The 20,815-nt window shown below is 38.8% G+C and overlaps 1 protein-coding gene and 1 long non-coding RNA gene across 14 annotated transcripts in view; one reads left to right on the forward strand and one right to left on the reverse strand.

Moving 5' to 3' along the window:
- The window catches only part of LOC140730433 (uncharacterized), a 69,650-nt gene that overhangs the window by 47,795 nt on the left and 1,040 nt on the right, over positions 1 to 20,815 (reverse strand). For 2 of the 3 annotated variants that reach the window (XR_012099599.1, XR_012099600.1), the window contains exon 2: positions 11,093 to 11,199. This is a non-coding gene — a long non-coding RNA (uncharacterized lncRNA). Of the gene's footprint in view, positions 1 to 11,092; positions 11,200 to 17,976; positions 18,313 to 20,815 lie in introns of those variants that run through there. The other variant, XR_012099601.1, reaches the window with a different exon arrangement.
- LOC140730432 (estrogen-related receptor gamma) overlaps positions 18,455 to 20,815 on the forward strand; it is a 231,489-nt gene continuing 229,128 nt past the window's right edge. For 6 of the 11 annotated variants that reach the window (XM_073050829.1, XM_073050836.1, XM_073050828.1 and 3 more), the window contains exon 1: positions 18,473 to 18,593. Coding sequence is in view for 1 of the 11 variants with exons in the window: in XM_073050827.1 (XP_072906928.1) it covers positions 18,592 to 18,593 (2 nt within the window). In the remaining 10 variants the exon portion in view is untranslated. Of the gene's footprint in view, positions 18,594 to 20,532; positions 20,674 to 20,815 lie in introns of those variants that run through there. The other 5 variants (XM_073050820.1, XM_073050827.1, XM_073050833.1 and 2 more) reach the window with 5 other exon arrangements.

The raw sequence follows: 20,815 nt of genomic DNA on the forward strand, positions 1-20,815 counted from the left end.
CGGTGGAGCAGACTTGATGTGCTGAGTGGCCTAATCTGCTCCCATGTCTTTTAGCCTTATGTCAGTAACTACTCTAGCCTGTTAGTCTGCACAGATACTGAGTACTTAGCCAAGTATGCTCTGTGGACCAGACACCTTTTGTGGATTCATTCTCTTAAGAATGCCCAGAAAAGAACCCATTAAGGGAACTAGGAAAGCCCAGAGGGGCCATGAAAAATCTAAGGTAAGTAGGATTAAAGAGAATCCCAAGGCATTCTATACGTACTTCAGGTGCAAGAAGATAACTAAGGAGAGGGTGAGACCATTCAAGGATAAGGGGAGGAACATTTGCTTGGATGTGAAGGACGTGGGTGAAGTCATTAATGAGTACTTTACATCAGTATTTACCAAGGAGAAGGATGTGGAGGATAGGGATATCGATGCCAAGAGTATTAATATGCTAGGGCATTTCAAAGTAAAGGAGGAAGAGGTGTTGGGTATCTTAAAGAGTATTAAGGTGGAGAGGTCCCCAGGGCCTGATGGGATATGCTCCAGTTTATTCAGAGAGGCAATTGAAAAGTTTGCTGAGCTTTGGCCAATATTTTTGATTCTCTCTAGCCACATCCAGAAGATTAAGATGCATGGGATCGATATGAATTAGATGTTTGGATTTCAAAACAGCTTGCCCATAGAAGACAAAGGATAGTGTTGGAAGGGACTTATTCTAGCTGGAGGTTTGTCAATATATCTGATCTGCAGGGATCTGTACTAGGGCTGCTGATATTTGTGATGTATATAAATGACCTGGATGAAAATGTTGACGGGTGGGTTAGGAAATTTGTAGATGACACAAAAATTGGTAGTATTGTTGATAGCTTAGAGGACTGGCAAAAAATACTGTGGAATATAGATCGGTTGAAGCTATGGGTGGATTAATAGCAGATGGAGATTAACCCACCAAATGTGAAGTGTTGCATTTTGGTAGGTCAAATGTAAAGAGACAGTACACTGTTCCCTTAACTTCAGTAATTTCCTTCCTTCTGCTTCTCTCCCTTCTTGAAGAGTTGAGTGACATTTGCAATTTTCCAGTCTTCTGGAACCATTCCAGAATCTAGTGATTCTTGAAAGAGCATTACCAATGCCTCTACAATCTCTTCAGCCTCCTCTTTCAGAACCCTGGGGTGTACACCATCTGGTCCAGGTGACTTATCCAACTTTAGACCTTTCAATTTCCCAAGAATTTTCTCTCTAGTAACGTTAGCCATGCACTTAATGACCCCCATTCCTGGAACTTCCACCATAGTGTCTTCCACAGTGAAGACTGATGCAAAATACTTATTCTGTTTGCCCACCACTTCCTTGTCCCTCATTACTACCCCACCAGCATCATTTTCCTGTGGTCTGATATCCACTCTTGCCTCTCTTTTACTCTTTATTTATCTGAGGGAACTTTTGGTATCCTCTTTAGTATTACTAGCTAGCTTACTTTCATATTTCATCTTTACCTTCTTAGTGACATTTTATAGTTGTCTTCTGTTGGTTTTTAAAAGCTTCCCAATCCTTTAACTTCACCCTAGTTTTTGTTTTATTATATGTCCGCTCTTTGGCTTTTATGTTGACTAGGACTTCTTTTGTTAGCCCTGATTGCATCATCTTTCCTTTAGAATTCTTCTCCCTCTTTGGGATGTATATATCCTGTGCCTTCCAAATTGCTTCCAGAAATTCCAGCCATTGCTGCTCGGCCATCATCCCTGCCAGTGTTCTTTTCCAATTAATTCTGGCCAACTCCTCTCTCGTGCCTCTGTAATTTCCTTTATTCCATTGCAATACTGATACATCTGACTTTATCTTCACCTTCTTAAATTTCTGAGTGAATTTTACCATATTAAGAGTTCTTTTACCTTAAGCTCTTTAATCAATTCTGGCTCATTGCACAACACGCTATCCAGAATAGCTGACCCCCTGCCGGCTCAACCATGAGCTGCTCTAAAAAGCCATCCCACAACACTCTAGAAATTCTCCCTCCTGGAATCCAGCACCAACCTGTTTTTCCCAATCTACCTGCATATTGAAATTCCCCATGAACGATTGTAAGATTGCCCTTTTGGAATGCATTTCCCCTCTCCCCTGCACATCCTTACCACTGATCATTTCCACTGAAACAGTAAACACTAAGCAAAGATTAATCAGAATTTTTAAATCTATAAAATACAATATGTTGATAGTGTAGATACAAAAGGAACATTTTGTTAGGAAACAATGATAACAAGTTATCATATTTAAAATGTTTTAAGAAATTAAGAAGTCTGTAATGGCTTATTTTGTGAGTTTTAGCAAACAGATATGCCTGAGTTTAATGTTTCTTCACATTGCAAGATAGAACAATTACTCAATATTGCTTTGATGCTGTTTTCAAGGGTTAAGATCGGCAGATGAGTCCAACAAGATAATATAAATTTGAGGCTTTTAATATTACTTATATTCTAAATGTTATTAAACAAGCTATATGGTAGTTGCAGACAAAACACACAAACAAATATAATTTCACCTTGCCCATCCCCACTCTTTCTCTTATTTTTCTCAAATTCTCTATATTCAGTTCAGGAGATTGGTTGATAGTCAGTCCTCACTGTAAGCTCACTTTTTCCTGGAGCTATCTTGACTACAATTCTGCAACCCAACTCCCTGGAAGGAGTCCATTTTGTTTTCCCAGCTTCTCCGGCTTTTTAACTAAATTAGTAACTTGCTTTATTATTGTCATGTGTAGCAAGGCACAATGGGAAACCCATCTTGCATACTGTCCATACTGATCAATTACAACAGCGCATAGTAAAACAATAACGGAGTAGAGAATAGAGTGTTACAGTGCAGAGAAAGTACAGGTAAACAATCAGGTGCAAGGTCACAATGAGGTAGATTGTGAAATCAGAAGTCCACCTTATTATACTATGAAAACACTCAATATCTTATAACAGCAAGAAAGAAGGTGCCCTTGAGCCTGGTTGTACATGCTTTCTATTATAGATATTCTGACAACCTCACGTTTTATACTAATGTTCCCAATATGCAGGCCTTCATGATTTGCTTGTTCAGTATTTCTCTTCTTATGTCTCTCTATGCATCTTGTCCACACCTTCCAATCTCACTGGCTTCTATATTCCATAATTTTCATAAAATGAAATGCCCCAAATTGACACTTCCTCCATTTCCCACCCCTTTTAGTGTGCCAAAGGGGTTGTTCTTTTCTTGACAGTCTGATCCACTCTTTCATTTTCACCAACATCCACTCTCCTTTCCATCCATCTGAGGGAGATGAAAGCATTTCCATTTTTTTTTGACATGCAGGAACCTCAAGTAAAGCAGCAATCTACTTCTCAAAGGTTCAAAAGTTCAAAGGTTCATTTATTATCAAAGCATGTATCCATATTCAACTCAAAATCTCTATTCTCCCAGATAGCCATGAAGCAAAGAAAGAGCATGAAAGTCCTTCAAAGAGAAACATCAAACCCCTCCACCCATTCAAAAAAGAGCGGCCTCCCGATCATCAAACCGCACCAAAACCCCCTCCCCTGCACAAAATGAAACGGGCACAGCGGCCCCCAAAAGACACCTGCTGTTTGTGCGTGGGAGGGGGTGTTGGGGGGGCAGGGCTGGCTTTGGGGTTCCTACATATAACTGTCATACATTCTTTGGGGTACTCCACTGTTTTCGTGGATGTTTGCAAGGAAAAAGAATTTCAGGATGTATATTATATATATTTCTCTGACATTAAATCTACCTATTGAAAAAAACAACCTGCACAAAAAACTAACAAAACAGAACAGAACATCAACCCCAAAACACCTTCCCTTCACACAATAAAACAGAGAAGGAATGGGTGATAAAAAAAACACAGAATATAAAAAAACCATAAGTCTGAAAAAGTCTACTTTCCTACACAATGAGGAAACTAACCATAGACTTAGTGACAATTTTGCGGGAAACCTCTGTTCATCTAGTAATGGTGACCATGACCTTTCTATCAATTTGACTCTCTGTCCCACTCCCCTCTGCACTATCTTTCACCCCCCTCATAAATTTGAAGAACAGAAGCTCATCTTTTAACAGCTTTAAAGATTCAACAATAAATTCAATAATATCAGACAATTAGCCTTTCCAGTTTTATGTTCAGCATTTCCAGTATTCAGCTTTATTCCTTTTTAAGATATTTTAAGATTTCCTTGCTTACAACCTCTCCAGACAGACTCCACTGACCTTCATTTAATAACTTATATGCTCTTGTATTAAATTTCTTCATTGTTGTTCCAAAGTATAAGACATTGGCCACGACTGTCCCATTAAACTGTCTTGTGTCACCTGTCATTCATTCCAAATTGAGGAAGAGGGTTGAGAGGGGAAGCAATGATACCTGCAAACTGTGGATGGGCTGAATTGTTTACTCCTATGATAAAGAATGACTATAGCCAAAGGTAAATATGGAAAGTGCCTGAAAGGATGATGTTCAGAAATCCATCCTGCTGAAGTAGTTTGATTTAGAGAACTAATTAAGACAGAACCAACCTTTTACAAATATTATGATCAACAACAAACGGACTAGAGGAACAATTTTCCATCAGTACTCTTCTTTAATTAGTTTCTGAACAGCTTAATATTGCAGGAGGATTTGCTTCTTCAGAAAGCTGTTAAGGATAGATGTGGTTCATTCAGATATGCATTTAATGTGCTCGAGGAAGTGGCTCTACTTATATTGCCTGTAGCGATAGACAATTTGCAATATGCTTTGAACATTAGGTCAATTCCTACATATTGAAGGGTAGCTAATATGACTCCACTATTTACCAAAGAAGGGAGAGAGAGAAAAAACAGGGAACTATACACTAGCTCACCTGACATCAGTAGTGGAAAAATCCAGAGTCCATTATTAACATGTAATCAAAGAACATTTGGAAAGCAGTAACATGATCAGTCAATATCAGCATGGATTTACTAAAGGGAAATCATGCCTGACTATTCACCAGAATTGTATGGGGACGTATCTAGTGGAATGGACCAACAAATATATATGTGTTATCGCTATACTTGCAGACTTGTGAGCAAAATTAAAACCCCATGGTATTGGGGATTACGCACTGACATGGATAAACAACTGGACAGGAAACTCGTGTACCCCAGGGTTCACTGCTTGGGCCACACTTATTCACAATGTGTATCGTTAATTTTGATAAGAGAATTAAATGTAATATCCTCAGTATTGAGAACGTCACAAAGCATGGTAGTGTGTGAGTTGTGAGGAAGAGGACTAGTGAGTCCTCTGTGATTTGGACTGATTGGGCCATTGGGTAATTTCATGCAGATGCACTATAATGTGGGGTTAAGCACCTTGATGGCAACACCAGAAAGGCAGATTATTACCTGAATGGTGATCAGCTAAGAAAGGGGGAGGGAGGTGTGACGATTGTATTGCTTTTGTATGGCAGCTGACCCTTAGACTCTTGGCTCTTCCTTCATGCTCTTGTACAGCAGTTGACAAGACCATGCGTACAGGTGAAGCAGGCAAATGGCATGTTGGCCTTCATAGCAAAAGTATTTGAGTACAGTAGCCAGCAGAGTTATCTTACTGTGGACCTTGGTGAGACCATAGCCTGAATATTGTTTTGTTCTGAAAAGATTGACCAGACCCATTCGTTGGACGATAGGTCCCAAGATGATTACATATGATGAAATGTTATGATGACTTAAGATAATTGAGCTGATATTCATGGGGTTTAGAAGAAAAGGAGATATCCTCATTGAAACTTAAGAAATCCTGATGAGCCTGGACAGACAAGATGCAGGAAGAATGTTCCCTATGTTTACTGCCTACTGATGCAGAATTTTTTTTATTGAAAAAGTAGTGAACCTGCAGAATTGCCACCACAGAAGGCAGTTAAGGCCAAATCATGAAATATATTCTTAAGTATATTGAAGAAGTACATAGTGATAAAAGCTTAAATGATCAAGGGATATAGGAGCAGGAAAAACAGCCAAAAACATGAGAAATTCTGCAGATGTTGGGAATGCAAAGGAACACACAGAAAATATTGGAAGGTTTGGCTGTTTGGATTCAGAACTGGCTTGTGAATAGGAGACAGAGTGGAGTGGCTGAAGGGACTTATTCAAACTGGAGGTCAGTGATTATTAGTGTTTTGCAGGGGTCTGTGCTGGGACCTCTGCTGTTCATGATGTATATAAACGACCCGAACTAAAATGTAGATGGGTGGGCTAGTAAATTTGTGGATGATACTAAGATTGGTGGATGTGTGGATAGTGCAGAAGACAGTGTTATATAGATCAGTTGAAGATATGGGCAGAGAAATGTCAGGAGGAGTTTAACACTGATAAATGTGAGGTGCTGCTCCTTGGTAGGGCAAATGCAAAGAGAGGGTACACTGCTAAGTGTAAGACCCTTAAGAACGTTGCTGAGCAGAGAGATCACGGGGTCCAAGTTCATAGCTCCTTGAAAGTGGTGACACACGTTGTTAGGGTGGTTAGGAAGGCTTAAGAAATGCTTCTTTCGTTAGTCAAGGCATTGAGTTCAAAAGAGGTTATGTTACAACTTTATAAAACCCTGGTTAAACCACATCTGGAGTATTTTATACAGTTCTGGTCGCCCCTCTACAAGAAGCATGTTGAAGCTTTGGAGAGGGTGCAGAAGAGATTTACCAGAATGCACCTGGTTTAGAGGACATGTGCTTTAATGAAAGGCTGGACAAATTTAGGTTGCTTTCTCTGGAGCTGCGGAGGCTGAGGGGAGATCTGATAAATGTTTATAAGATTATGAGAGGCATAGATAGGGTAGGCAGGGGGTATCTTTTTCCTAGGGTTGAAATGTCTAATACCAGAGGGCATGCATTGAAGGTGAGAGAGGTAGGTTCAAAGGGGATGTGAGGGATAAGGTTTTACTCAGAAAGTGGAGGATGCCTGGAATGCACTGCCTGGCATGGTGGTAGAGGCAAGTACTTGGGCTTTTATTTGTTTAATTTAGTTTAGGAGGTTAGGAGGATAAACCAGTGAATTGTTTGTTATGGTCTCCCCTCTCACTATGAACCGGAGACATCTCTTTCCCCCTTATTAGGGAGAGAGAGAGCCTGTGGTATGTCAAATACTGGGTGAACAAGTAGTTTTGGGGGTAAGTGCATGTCTGTGTCTTTGCTATTGCTTTGCTCGTGCTTGAGTGCTTGGTAGCCATGCTGATGCTTTTTTTTTGCTGTTGGGGGAGAGGGGATTGTTGCTCGCTGCCACTTATGTGCGGGGGGGGGAGCTTGGGGGGATCTTGGGGTTCCAACACTTGCTTCTCCAGCTTGTATCTCAAATGTCATTTCTCTGACATTAAATTGGACCTTTGGACCTTTGAACCTCTGATTTATGTATTTATTGAGATACAGCACAGAATACGCCCTTCTTGCCCTTCAAACCGCACCAGCCAACAAACCCCAATTTAACCCTAGCCTAATCACAGGACAATTTACAATGATGAATTAAGCTACCAACTGTTATGTCTTTGGACTGTAGGAGGAAACCAGAGTACCTGGAGGAAACCCACACAATCATGGGGAGAACGTACATACTCCTTACAGACAGCACTCGGAATTGAACCCGAGTCACTGGTACTATAAAGTATTGTGCTGACCATTACGCTGCCATGCTACCCCAGTAGATATTTTAAGAGGTGTTTACATTGGTACATGAATATGAGGAAAATGGAGGCAGATGGACATTGTGTAGGTATGGTGGATTAGCTCTTGGGTGTTTTTGATTTAACTTTTAGCTGGTTCAGCACAAGATTGTGGGCCGAAGGAACTGTTCCTGTGCTGTACTGTGCTATGTTCCATGTAGTTCAGCAGGTCACACAGTATCTATGGAAATGAATAAACAGTCGGCGATTTGGCCGAGATCCTTCTTCAGAATCATCAGGCCTGAAACGTTGACTGTTTATTCATTTCCATTGATGCTGCCTGACCTGCAGATGAACTGCCATGATCATATTGAATGGCAGAGTTGGCTCAAAGGGTCGAATAGCCTGATTCTATCCAATTTTCAATGTTCTGTGCAACCTTGTTTTTATATACAAAAATACAGCCAACCACATGAAAAGTTTGCACTATATCCTAATTTTCTCTTGTTGATTTTCATGGTAAAAACAATTACAGTGGATGGATATTGCAAGGTTACTTCTGGTATATCTGTACATTAATTACAGCACCTACCAGTTAACCAAACTGTTATTTCCAACAAATACTGACACATTGTGATGGCTCACTCCATAGATGCTGCTAGATTTGTTGGATATTTCCTCAGCTGCATTGTTCAAAATGTGTATTACAGAATGAATTGTGTTTCTCTACACTGGAAAACCCAAAATCAGAAAGATTATTTTCTAGAAAATCCCATTATAGAAGACACCTATTTGTCTTTGGGCTTCTACTCTCGATCACTGAAGCACATAAAAACTTGAGGAAGGGCATCATATTTCCCATGTGTTTCAGACTTAAATTCAACAACATCAGGTGAACCAGCTCTTTTACTTTTCTAAGACTCAAAATTCTGATGAAAGGTTAGCAACTTGTAATAATAACTCTATTGCTCGTTCCACAGATGCTGCCTGATTTGTTGTCAGATTTCCAACACGTGCTTCTCCAGCTTGTATCTCATGGTTACAGCTTTGTTTTTCTCCCCTCTTTTTTCACTTCCCATCTCTGTTTTCCTTCTTTTAATCCTTTTTACAGCTCTTCGAGATAGGCCACCTATGATTTACAAACCTTCCTAACTCTCTCAATTGGCACCTCTATCATTTCCACCTATGTCCTTTGGTCTTCACCTATCTTTGCATTCCTTTTTTTTTTCTTTTCACTCCTCCCTATTTTCTGGAGCTTCAAACATATTTAATTTCTAACCTATCTCATTCTGATGATGTCATTGACTTGTAACAGTAACTGTTCCTCTCTCCTCAAATGCTGCCTGGCCAAGCTGAGTATTTTCAGCATTCTCTCTTTTCATTTCAGCTTTCTAGTATCTCCAGAGTTGCTTTAAAAATACCCCCCTCCAAAATTAGCTGTACAGCAACAAATACAACATTGGTATTTATTAATAATTGAGAATAATTGCTTAGGAGCCTAGAATACACACAAGATTCAGGGCAAATTCAATTCAACCATTTACCACACATCAACTGATTTATAATTATCAGAAAATGACAGAAACAGTTGTCAACTGCGCTTTCAAATGCCACTTAGTTATAAATAACATGCTAACCAGTGCTCGGTTTAGTTCTGCCAATTTCACCCAGCTCTAGATTCTCACTGCTAACATGAATACCACACTGCAATTTTAGAGATAAAGTGAAAGGTGACATCAAGACTTTTAAAAGTGAAGTAGAAAAATAAAGATTTGCTATGGCTGTTGGAATGTAAATCACCTCTGCCCCAGGACATTGTTTCTGAATTTCCTCAAGGAATCATCTTTAGGTCCGGCTACATTCAACTATTGTATTACAGATTTTTCTTAATTCACAAGGCCAGAAGAAACACTAATCAATTATTTAATATTCAGCCCACTGACAACTTACAAGGTAATGAGACAATCTGTACGCATAAATAAGTCTGGGTGAAAATATTCGCATTATTGCCATACAATTGCCACACAATATGAACATGCAGAAACCTAAGATAGTAACCTAGGACTGCAATTTTTGTCTTCCAGGCTATCAATATCCTGACTATCTCCATTGATCAGAAACTCAAATCAAATATTATGTCTGCCAAAGCATGGTAGCAATTGAATCTTCTGTTTCTAGTGTTCACAAACTGTCCTTCCAAGTCTTCTTTGCTATCTAGAAAACACAGGTCAGGAGTTTGAAGGAATATTCCCCAGTCCTGTAAATGGGTGCATTTGCAACAAAATTTAATAGTTGTGACAATACAGATCAAGGCACGTGTTCAGTTGTTTATTCACAGATTTAAGTACACTCTCCCTTCACCAGCAGCACACTGGTATATTTAATATACTTTTTTCTTAGGCAGTCATTCAGGATATCAATGATTTACTTCCAATCAGTTCTGAAGTGGCCAATAAGGACAACATGGCAACCGCAGATATTTCCACATGTGGGCAAAGTGATAATTTTTAGGGTGGGTGGGTCTACCAAATTTTTCCCTGAGAAGGTACTAGCAGGTGAAGAGTGGAAAATATTTAAGATGTGACTTCTGGCCCATAACTGAAATTGAAATTTGTTTATTATTGTCACATGTACTGAGATACAGTGAAAAGCTTGTCTTGCATACACTGCATTGAGGTAGAACAAGGAAAAAAAAAGTGGAATAAAGTGTAACAGCTACACAGAAAATGCAGTATGGGTGCATGGGTGCAATAACGTGTAGGATTATAGTGAGGTAGATTGTTTGGTCAAAGGTTCATCATATTCTACTAGGGCACCATTTAATAGTCTTAAATCAGTGGGTAACAGTTGTGCTGGTGGTATGTGCTTTCAGGCCTTTGTATTATCTGCCAGATGGAAGGGGAGAGAAGAGAGAATGTCATGGATGTGTGGGGTCTTTAATTATGCAGGTTGCTTCACCGAGGCAGCAAGAGGCAGAGCTTCTAGAGTGGAGCTGGTTTCCATGATGTGCTGAGGTGAGTCCATAATTCTTTGTAGTTTCTTGTGGTCATAGGCAGAGCAATTGCCATACCAAACCATTAGGCATGTGGATAGGACTTTTATATGATGCATATATAAAAATTGATAAGGGTCAATGGGGACGTGCCATAACAGCTGAAGGTAGAAAAGGAACATTTGGAATGCTATAGAGAAACTGGGGTCCATGCATCAGGAGCACTCATGGTCCCTCAGTAAGTGACATGCTATATGTACTATAAATTAATTTATTGCAGCAACCCACCAAGATTTCTTCATTCGATCTCCCAAACTGCAACCTACACATATAATCCAGATAAGAGCAACAAATGATTAGGAACAATATCATCTATAAGATTATTGTCATGTCATATATTATCCTGACTTTCATGTGTATCACCGTTCTTCTATTGCTGGATCAAAATTCTTATAAACATGGCCTACCAGTATTGTGGGAGCATCTTCACCATAGAATTGCAGGGATTCAATAAAACAGACAAACATCACCTTCTTGGGGCATTTGGGCAATTAGTGCCACTGCAACCAACATACTGTAAATGAGAAAAAAAAATCAAATGTAACTTCGATTTATTCCAATGTACAGATCTTAACAGCTGATCCACAGAAATTAATGTGACATTTAGCAATTGCCAATAAACACAATGAGTAAGCTACCTTGGAGAACATACTTACATGAGAATGAATTGCTGGCTTCAGTTAATAAAAAGAAGAAAATGTATGCATTTTATTTTGGAAGTCAAGTACCATTACCTACAGCAGAGGCCTGGGCAATCATTGTAGGAAAAATAAACAAAAATTTTAAAGCCATTAGAAAGGCAGCAAATGGCATGAAATATATTGATAGTTTCAAAAGGTTAAACTAACTTTCAGCCTTAACTTGCTACTATTTTCAAGAAAATCCAATTTCCCTTCATCAACTAATTCATACACAGTGGCTTTAGAAATAATTTTATATATAAAAATACATACCTGCTAAAATAGATCAATTACTGTAATAGTATTCCTTCTCTGCGAACTTAAATGCCTTCATGAATAAACTGTGCACTTCTTTTCCTACTTGTCTCTTTTTACTATCATAACCTTTTTTGCCTCACTCCCTCACACTAATTGTACTTGTCCCCTATTTACCAGCAGTTAAGAAGACTTGAAAGAGCAGATGGGATTGTACACTCACCTGCTACCCAGAAAATGGATTTAGATAGAAGCCATTTTGAAAGAGTTAAAGATTAGGAGTAAGAATATTTGATTAAGGCAGAGATCTGCATACAGTTCAGAGATATGTGGGAACAGCAGAGCCATTTAAACAATATCAAGATTGTCTGAATTGAAAATTGTCAATAGAGTCCAACTGAGAAATATTTTCTGGAGCTCATTCAGGTCTGCTTCTAGAGCTGTATGTTTATTATTCAACAAGGCAAAACCACAGTAGCAATTTAATTCTGGAAGATTAAGTAAATGGAGATGGCAGTGACAGAGAATAACACACTCCCCTTACCCAACCATTCGAGACAGACATGGTACAGAAGTCTGTGACAATCCGAGATAAGGTGACCTTTCAGCTGTGCCATCTGATGTGAAACGTTTATCTATTTGTCTTCTTTGGCAAACATATTTTTTACTTAAATTATACTATTCAAGGCTAGCTAAAAATTTAGTCTCACTTAATTTAGTCATGATTCTGGATCTGATTTCCTTGTTAACTGTTCTTTCTGGAACTAAAGGTGAGCGATTTGTGAAACTAGGGCATCTGCTTATGGGGAAAAGAGGGGCAAGGTCAACTATAACTAATGTGTGGCCTTCAGAAATAACTATTTAAAATAGGAGAGGCATTTTAAACTAGTGTTATTTTGTGATAAATGTAGTTAAATATTCAGGAGCTTTATCTGGGTACTTGTTCCACTTTATTGTTTTATTAAAACGATCTGATGGCCGCATCGCATATACAATATTGTTACGTTGACCTTCTCAATACTAGCAACCTAGATATTTCAGAGATAGTGTGAACCAAATGGTACGCAAATGTTGCATGGGCGAAGAGACTCTATTTTCATTGGTACCATTTTTTCCCATCAGGATGTCGAGGCAACATGACCCCCTAATATGTTGCCCCTACAGCACCTGACATGAACATGACCCGAGAGAACGCACAGCCCAGTAATTAACTTGTTAATGTCGATCTAAATTAACGTGAATCAATTTACAGGTAGCGAGTTGCCTTTCACTGATATCACTGGTCTGAATTTTTATAAGAACCTCGAACCTAAAATGGTATGTTTCACGCCATTCTTTTCTGTGGTCACTGTGCAAGTTACTCTTCAGCGATCTGTAATGATTAACAATACCAGCTTCACACGCTTAGCTGGATTATTTTTCAGCTATATAATTCTGCTCTATTTCCTTGTTATCTTTCCGTTACCATTTTCATTATCACTATCACGGAAATGTTATTGTCAAAAGCAATAGATGTATGCAAACCTCACGGTCATTATCAAGGCTATTTGTAATCAATGTGTGGCCAGCAGGTAGACGAAACACAGCAGTCGCTACTACAGCTTTGACATTCCTGTATTTCAGCTGGAGACAATTAAGATCCAAAGTTATTTTATTCTTTGGTAGAATTCCCAACTAATCCACGCGTTGTTGTACAAATATTACTGAAATCTACGCCATTCTACTTTCCGTATTCTATGGTTCAACTTTTCACCTCTGACCCGTACTATCTTGGTAACAGCAACAATGCTTACAACGCCCATCAGTAAGATAATTGAAATATATTGAAATGTTTTCACAAATAAAAAGAATCATTAAATGAACACCAGAGATTATAAAGCGCAGTGAAAAGCAGGGATCAAGACCCGTGCAACTTCCGATGAGATAAGCTACGGACTTCAGTGTTCTCTGGAAGTAATCTATGTATTTAGTTCTTTGACCTGCTGCAAGTGCACCGATGCGTTGATGGGGAAAGATGAGATACTTAGCTAACACCAGAAAATGATTTTCACATTGGGATGCCTGCGACCATTTGGTTTCTGTACTGCACAACAAGAGAGGAGGACAATCTTGCCACGTAATATCAAAATCCAACATGCCTGTCAGTTTGAAGAAGTAATGGTCGAGCACGGAAAAGGGCGTTTAATTTTATTTTGGACGCGATTCGACTTACTTTTCACTTTCACACTCAGTGAAAAGTGGTATTATTAAAAGTAATTGCCCTTATATTGGGTTGGAGTTCCGGTGTATCTATCCAACAATTACATTTTCCGCTATCAGCTATCAATCTCGCTCCGCGTTTCCCTCCATCTCAATAATTCCAGTGTTCAATGTTACTTCAGATTTTATTGCAAAATTGCTTTTAATTCTAAAGTTCTTACACTTACATGCAACTCAGTATAAAGCGACGTTGGACAAATGTTGAAGTTACACAATAAGTATTTTGAAGTTGTGCTTCGTCAACTGTCTTGCCAATTTTATTGCAATTTTGTTTCCTATTTTTAATTTTGTGCTCCTTGTAGACATGTTTAACCTATATTTGTGTTTTTAAAACAATCCCAATTTCCTGCCTGGAGAAGTCAACTTTCACTTAATGTGTTGCGCAGCATCAATTTCAACTACAACATATGCCTCATTGTGATCCTTTAGAATAGGCGGGCACACATTGTCATGATTAGACAAAATAAAGCCTTGGTATACTTGGTATACAACGTGTGTACAAAGCTATTAAATTGTATTGGGCAGTTTTTTTTACATGGAAATACATTATAAGTTATTATAAAGTAGTTTGGTAGCGTCGGAATTCTCTCTTCAAGACATCTCCTTAATACTAAAACATACCGTTTGAATGAACACTATTACCTTTAAAATCATATGTATCGACCGGCAATTTAGATTGTTTTCAGCTGCATTCGTTTTATTTATAAGTTAGATGTGAGTTAAAACTTATGCTTTCTTACGTGCATTTACTGCTTGGCCTAGCTGCCGATCCAAGTCATTTAATACCCCGATTGTCCTTCAGCTTAGCACTTGTCTGTGTTTTTGAGCTATGCTAACAGTAATATTTACTTCGTAGTTTTTACAAATTATAAATGGTTAACAACATGAGACTTGAATATTTCGAGCCATTTATTTCTGATAATAGTCGCAATCGCTTTTGCACTATCCCCGGCAAAATACTAAACTTTGCTGCGTGTTACTGTGTCGAGAAAAAACAGAAAAACCAAAGGATTTTTGTCTAGTTAACCCATGGTAGTGCAAGAGCCGCTTCATTTTTTGTTGTAACTAACCACTTAGAAGTTGTACAATTAAAACTTTGAATGTAGCATTTTTGGGGGATTTTTGCATGAAACAAATGTATTTAATCATATATCAACCATATGGATGGGACTCTCTGTCACTATTAATAAAATTACATCTCGCTGCATCAGTTCCTTTGAACAACTTCAAGTAGAACATTATATTCGGTAAACAATCGGCGTACTTGCACCAAAGAGAACATGACTGAATCTGACATTTCTGTTTCATTAACGACAAATTGAAGATCGGAACATTTGGAATAAAATTAATAATTGGCACTATTTTCACATCCTGTGTGCGCTCACGTTTCAAGACGACTGTGCACATAAAAGTTTAGCATGCACAAATATTACTATCTAACGTGCTGCAGTTGAGGCAGAAATACAAGTTTTCTAAAAACGTTCCTCCCCCCGACTCTCTGAACAGAAATATAGTGTTTTGCGTAAGTGCGTTGTTATTTATTAGATGCAATCGAATACTGCCTCCTTCAGCGTTTATGTTCCATCCCAATACTGTTATTCAACATATAAACACTTCTTCAAATCGCAATTTGTAACTTTATGCATCAAGTTTCATCTCCATGAACCGCGATATCTAGCTTCAATGGTAGATTTATTCTGGAGTTCTTCTCGAAGTTAGGTTCTTGGTCTTGGTTGCTAAAGGTCTCACGATATTTACTACTTTGCCTACGACTTTTCCCCTTAGTCTTTGCAGAATTCGTATAATACCAGATCAAGTGGTTTTCTCGTCTTATCCATTTTGACCGAACTGTTTGTCGTCTTTCCGAAATACATTATTACAAATTTACTCCGGGAAGAAAAAAAAACATTCCTTCTATGAATATCACTAAGTTGCTATAAGTTTTTTTGCATATTGATTTCTGAATCATTAATATTATCCCTAAAATCATCACCACGGACGCATTCTGTATTACCAAAGACTTCTGTACCGAATACATGGTATTTCGATTTCTTCAGCTCTGAGGCACGTTTGTTACAAGGTTAATGGTTCAAACAAGCTAGGTACTTTGCAGTAATATTTCATCTGTCTTAATTAGTATCTTCTTTGAATCAAATGTCCGACGAAGGGTACAATAGTCCTATACAAAGACCTTATAGAGCAATATGTCCAAATTTTATTATAAGGTTATATATCGGTGCAGTATACGAATGTGTCCAGCAATCTTATTTTCAGAATTCAAACGCACAAAATGATCCTGCAGCTTTACAATTTCTCACTGAAATGCACTGTTAGCAGGACGCTTCATGAGCTAAATTGTTACCCTTTAAATGTGCACTGTTTTCCATGTCGGTATTCCACTTGGCAGAAAACTCCCGCAATCGAGAATTATGATGATTAAAATAATATTTCGGCCATCTATTACTCTCACATGTGGAGTGTAGTATTCTGCGGTACTTCATTTGTTTTCAGGATTGTGCTGGTGAAACAGCAGAACATACTATACTTTAAGAAGCAGTATCTCACTAAAACGTGTGTTAGTAAAGAGTTAATAGATAAAGACTGAGAACAGAATGCACTTCATGCGGTGAAAATCAGATTTTATTTAGTATGAATATAGTAATCTGGTAACAACTAATAGTCTTTTAAGTTCATACAGTGTAACAAATTTGTCTCAATAAATTACGCTTAACAATGCAATTTTAACCCAACGCCAGATTAAATAAGTATTAGCTTTCCTTCAGGACAGCGTCTCTTTAATGAAGTTGCGTCTTCCATGCATAAAGATTGCGACTGGTACACCTTTTTAAAATACCATCTTAATGTGTGTATTTCCAGTCTTGAGATTAATAGTAAGAGTGTGCGCATATGTGCGAGCCAGGAAGAGTTCTGGAATAATACTCCAGAGCGAAGCAGGGAGACCTGCATTTCCTTGCACTTTGAACATCCCGATGTCATCTGGTCTCCGACTGTAATTAAATTCTCAAATTTGGAGAGACAACATGCTTTCAAATTCAAATTTACTTAACTCTGATTGACTTCACAGTTAATGACTTATAGTCAAGTCTACAATGTTATACATATGGCAGTCCTGATACCCACAACGTAACGTCCTTACATGGCGCGGAAATACAGCGAAGGCAGTGGAAGATTTCTCTGATGTTCTGCAAAGTAAATTATTGTTAGACGGTTTCGAGAACGGTTAAGTATTGATTTTATTTCGAATTAGCCCCCTCAGGTAAAGGTGAGCACACTCATCAATAAAACAGCAAGGGTGGTCGAAATTAGAACATTCAGTGGAAAAGTGGAAAGTTGATAAATTGGTCTTCAACTTTTGAGTCACATACACGAGTTTTCAAAGCCAGCCTTGCAGACGGATTAATGCGGACCCTTTGTTATTATTTTATGGGGCATGAGATTGGAAATGTATGCAGTGCAGAAACAGGCTGATGGGCATAAATCAAAGACTGATTTCTAGTCACATCACCCCTTTAAAACGCCTGGAAAGCCTTTCGAGTCGAAAGGGAAAGAAAATAGTATTTAATTCCACATACAGACATAGACACATAGTTTAAATGAATCTCCAGATCCTCATGAAATGAAGCACGTATGACATTAAAAAAAAACAATAAACACACAGTTTATCTGTAAATAGAAAGTAATGTGAGCGAAAACTGTACACAGCAATATAAAAATTGTATTTTCATAACTCCGGCTTTTAATTCATGAGTTCGAACATAGCGTGCATCGCGAGCAACACATAATCTAAGCAGTTTTACTTACTGCAAGAGTAGAATTACTCAAACTAATCCGCAAACACCAAGGAGATACACAGCGTTTATTTCAAAATAAAATTAGTGCGATGGGTAACAAGAAATAAACTGAAAAATATAAACTGTAGCGTTACACTACTATAATTCTTGCATTAATACGCGCAGAAAACACACCGGAATCATAGTCAATTGTTTCTTGACAGCACCTAACTCAAATAGGAGATGGAGACTTGTTTGTTTTTATTATTTTCTCATATAAAAATATATCAATGTGCACGTTCCTACCGTGAGTTTTAAATGCTGAAAACATGCACAGATCTCTGCCAAATTTTCCTATCATTACAGTTGGGTTACTCTCTCCTCAGGTGTATCAGGCTGGCGCTCTGAGATAAATAGCAAATCCTTCAAACCCTACAAGTTTGCCGCGTGGATCTGCTTGGGGCTTTCTCTCTCTCTCTCTCCCCACCCCACCCCTCTCTCTCTTTTAAACACACACACACACACACACACACACACACACACACACACACACACACACACACACACACACACACACACACACACACACACACACACACACACACACACACACACACACACACACACACACACACATTCTATCCAGTTCCGTAGATTCTCTCTCTATACTCTCTTCCACTTGAAGGGGGGCTCATGCGCAAAATTACGCATTCTTCTCTCATTTGTTCCTTGTATCAATCAAAAAGTTGGCTATTTATAGGCTACAGAGCCTGGGATGGTAATACTGATCTCCCCCTCTCTGTCTGTTCCGAAGTTGCTAAGTGGTCAGGTTGAGTGCAGCTATTTGGCCATTTGCTATTGCTGAGTCCGGGAGGAAGGTCCCAAGCTGTGATTAACTCAATCTTACTGCAACCACGAACCATGTGAGTACTTCAATAATTATATCTGGGCATCAAATATCTTATCGTTCTTAATGTCTAATGCAATTTCTTTATGCTGAAGCGCTTTTGATGTTTTTTTAAATAGATGTGCTTCAATCCCAATATACGGCGAAGTAATTTCTGCGTCTTTCTATTTTGACAAACATGTCATCCAGTAATTTTCACATTAAGTTAGCAGGATAATGTACATTTTATAGACGGAATGCATGCTAAATGCGTCTGTAGTATCTACCGTGCTCTATCGCTACGATAAGATGAAGGTTGCTGCTATGTGAAATTGGAGTGGAATTACTCAATATTCGATATTTTTTATTCCTTATTGTTGAAGGCAGTGAAAAATGTTGGCTGCACTATGAAAGAAGTAACCCTTCCATTTAAATTAAGAACGAACAGAATGAGACGGGAATTTTCAGTTTTATAAATTAAATATTCAGTCGCCCGCACTGAAACAGCAGCGATATATCTGCCGACAGTGGTTAGGCAGATTGCTGTAAACACATCCATGATTTTTTTTCTTGTGTGTAAATGTGTAAATCTTACTTCGACTTATTGTGTCAAGTACTGAAACCCAACTTCAAAACGTGGCTTAGCGTTTTAACACAATAAGCGAACTCCATATGCGCAAATGTAATCAATTTCACATGTTTCATTACCAATTTCAAATATTAAGCATATACAAATTATAAATGGAATCACCGATTATTTCTGAAGTTCAAAGTTAAGGACCGCATATATACAGGTTGGATCTCCGTGTCAGTTTAAAGCTTTGCAATTAGTAGTCGGGATGTTCTATCAGGAATTTTAGCTTTTGTTTAGCAACCATTTCACCACAGAAAGTGGCATCGGCAAATGGTAGAAAAATTGCTCGGAGGATTAGACAGCTATCTCAAAACTACTTCTGTCCGATCATGCAAACAATAGGTCATGCGTTCAAACTTAGTTTTAGATGTTACTTTGGTGATTATACGGCTGTCAAATATGAGAAGCAATCATCTCTTTCCTCGGGGCACTTTAATAGGCGTTTGTCATTATTTCTGGTGCGCGCGTCTAATTAATACAGAAAAAAATTTGGAGCTGTAAATAAAATAAACCACACCCTCAATGATAGTCACTGATAACAGTGCTCAATAACGCGTGACGGATTGATGTCCTTCTAAGATCATTTTGATAACATCAATCCTACCCTCCTTCTGATCAGCTTTTTTCTACTCAGCACCTATCATTGTTAATGCACTGGTATTCCCGAATTAAACACACACACACACACACACACACACACGCACACACACACAGACACACACACACGCACACACAGACACACACACGCGCGCGCGCGCGCTCTGTCAGAAGATCGGGATTTGCCATCGTCAATCCTCGATCCGAATCTACCAATCTTGGATTGTACCTGGACATTAAGTCCCAGAAGAAGTGAGAACTGTCAATCTTTATGTAGGAGAGGTTTTTAAAAGGTTTTTTTTAGCCTAAAAAAAATAAACGGACATAATTAATCGCCGAACAATACAAAATTAATCATGTGGTTTCTTAAAAAAAAGATGGAAATCACTTCCAATGCGATTTTCTTATCAGTCTGGAGCCCCGCCAGTGCCGTGAGATCGTGAATTTTGTCCCGTCTGTTGCAACTTGTCATTGATAAAATAAGCAGGCAGGATGACGCTGTGGGTCACGCTGAGTACGGACGGGCGCATTGCCGGGCGGGTGTATGCCGATCACATGACTGCCCTTACTGCACGCTTATTTCAAAGAGAAAACTCAACACGGCGGCTGTAAATGATGCAGACGCTGAGATCAGTGGCAATCTTGACCCCCTGGCCCTGCAGCTCCTTCCAATTCTGGCCAAAACAGTGGTAGTTACAATGGCCGCCACCCCCTTGAATTAAGAAGTTACGGGTTGCCAGGAAAGGGAGGCGTGTGTGTTGTAAAGAGGGTTGCAGCGTTTCCGAACCCCGTGGACATTAAAGCGAAAGTAGCCGGCTTCCATTTACTTTAAACTACCAAATAAACCCCGGCACCAGCTCTCGCTCTGATAGGGAGGTTGTCCAAGGTAATCGTAAATCAATCACACTTTGCTAACAGAAAAGAGACGTGCAGTTTTTTCTGACAGTCTCCGTTTGCGATTTTATTAAAGCGCCTGTGCAGCGGTTAAGGTTACCCTTGCAGAAGGTTGCCACTGTGCTGCGACCTCG

The sequence above is a fragment of the Hemitrygon akajei genome, chromosome 7 (assembly GCF_048418815.1).
Source record: "Hemitrygon akajei chromosome 7, sHemAka1.3, whole genome shotgun sequence".
Lineage (NCBI taxonomy): Eukaryota > Metazoa > Chordata > Chondrichthyes > Myliobatiformes > Dasyatidae > Hemitrygon > Hemitrygon akajei.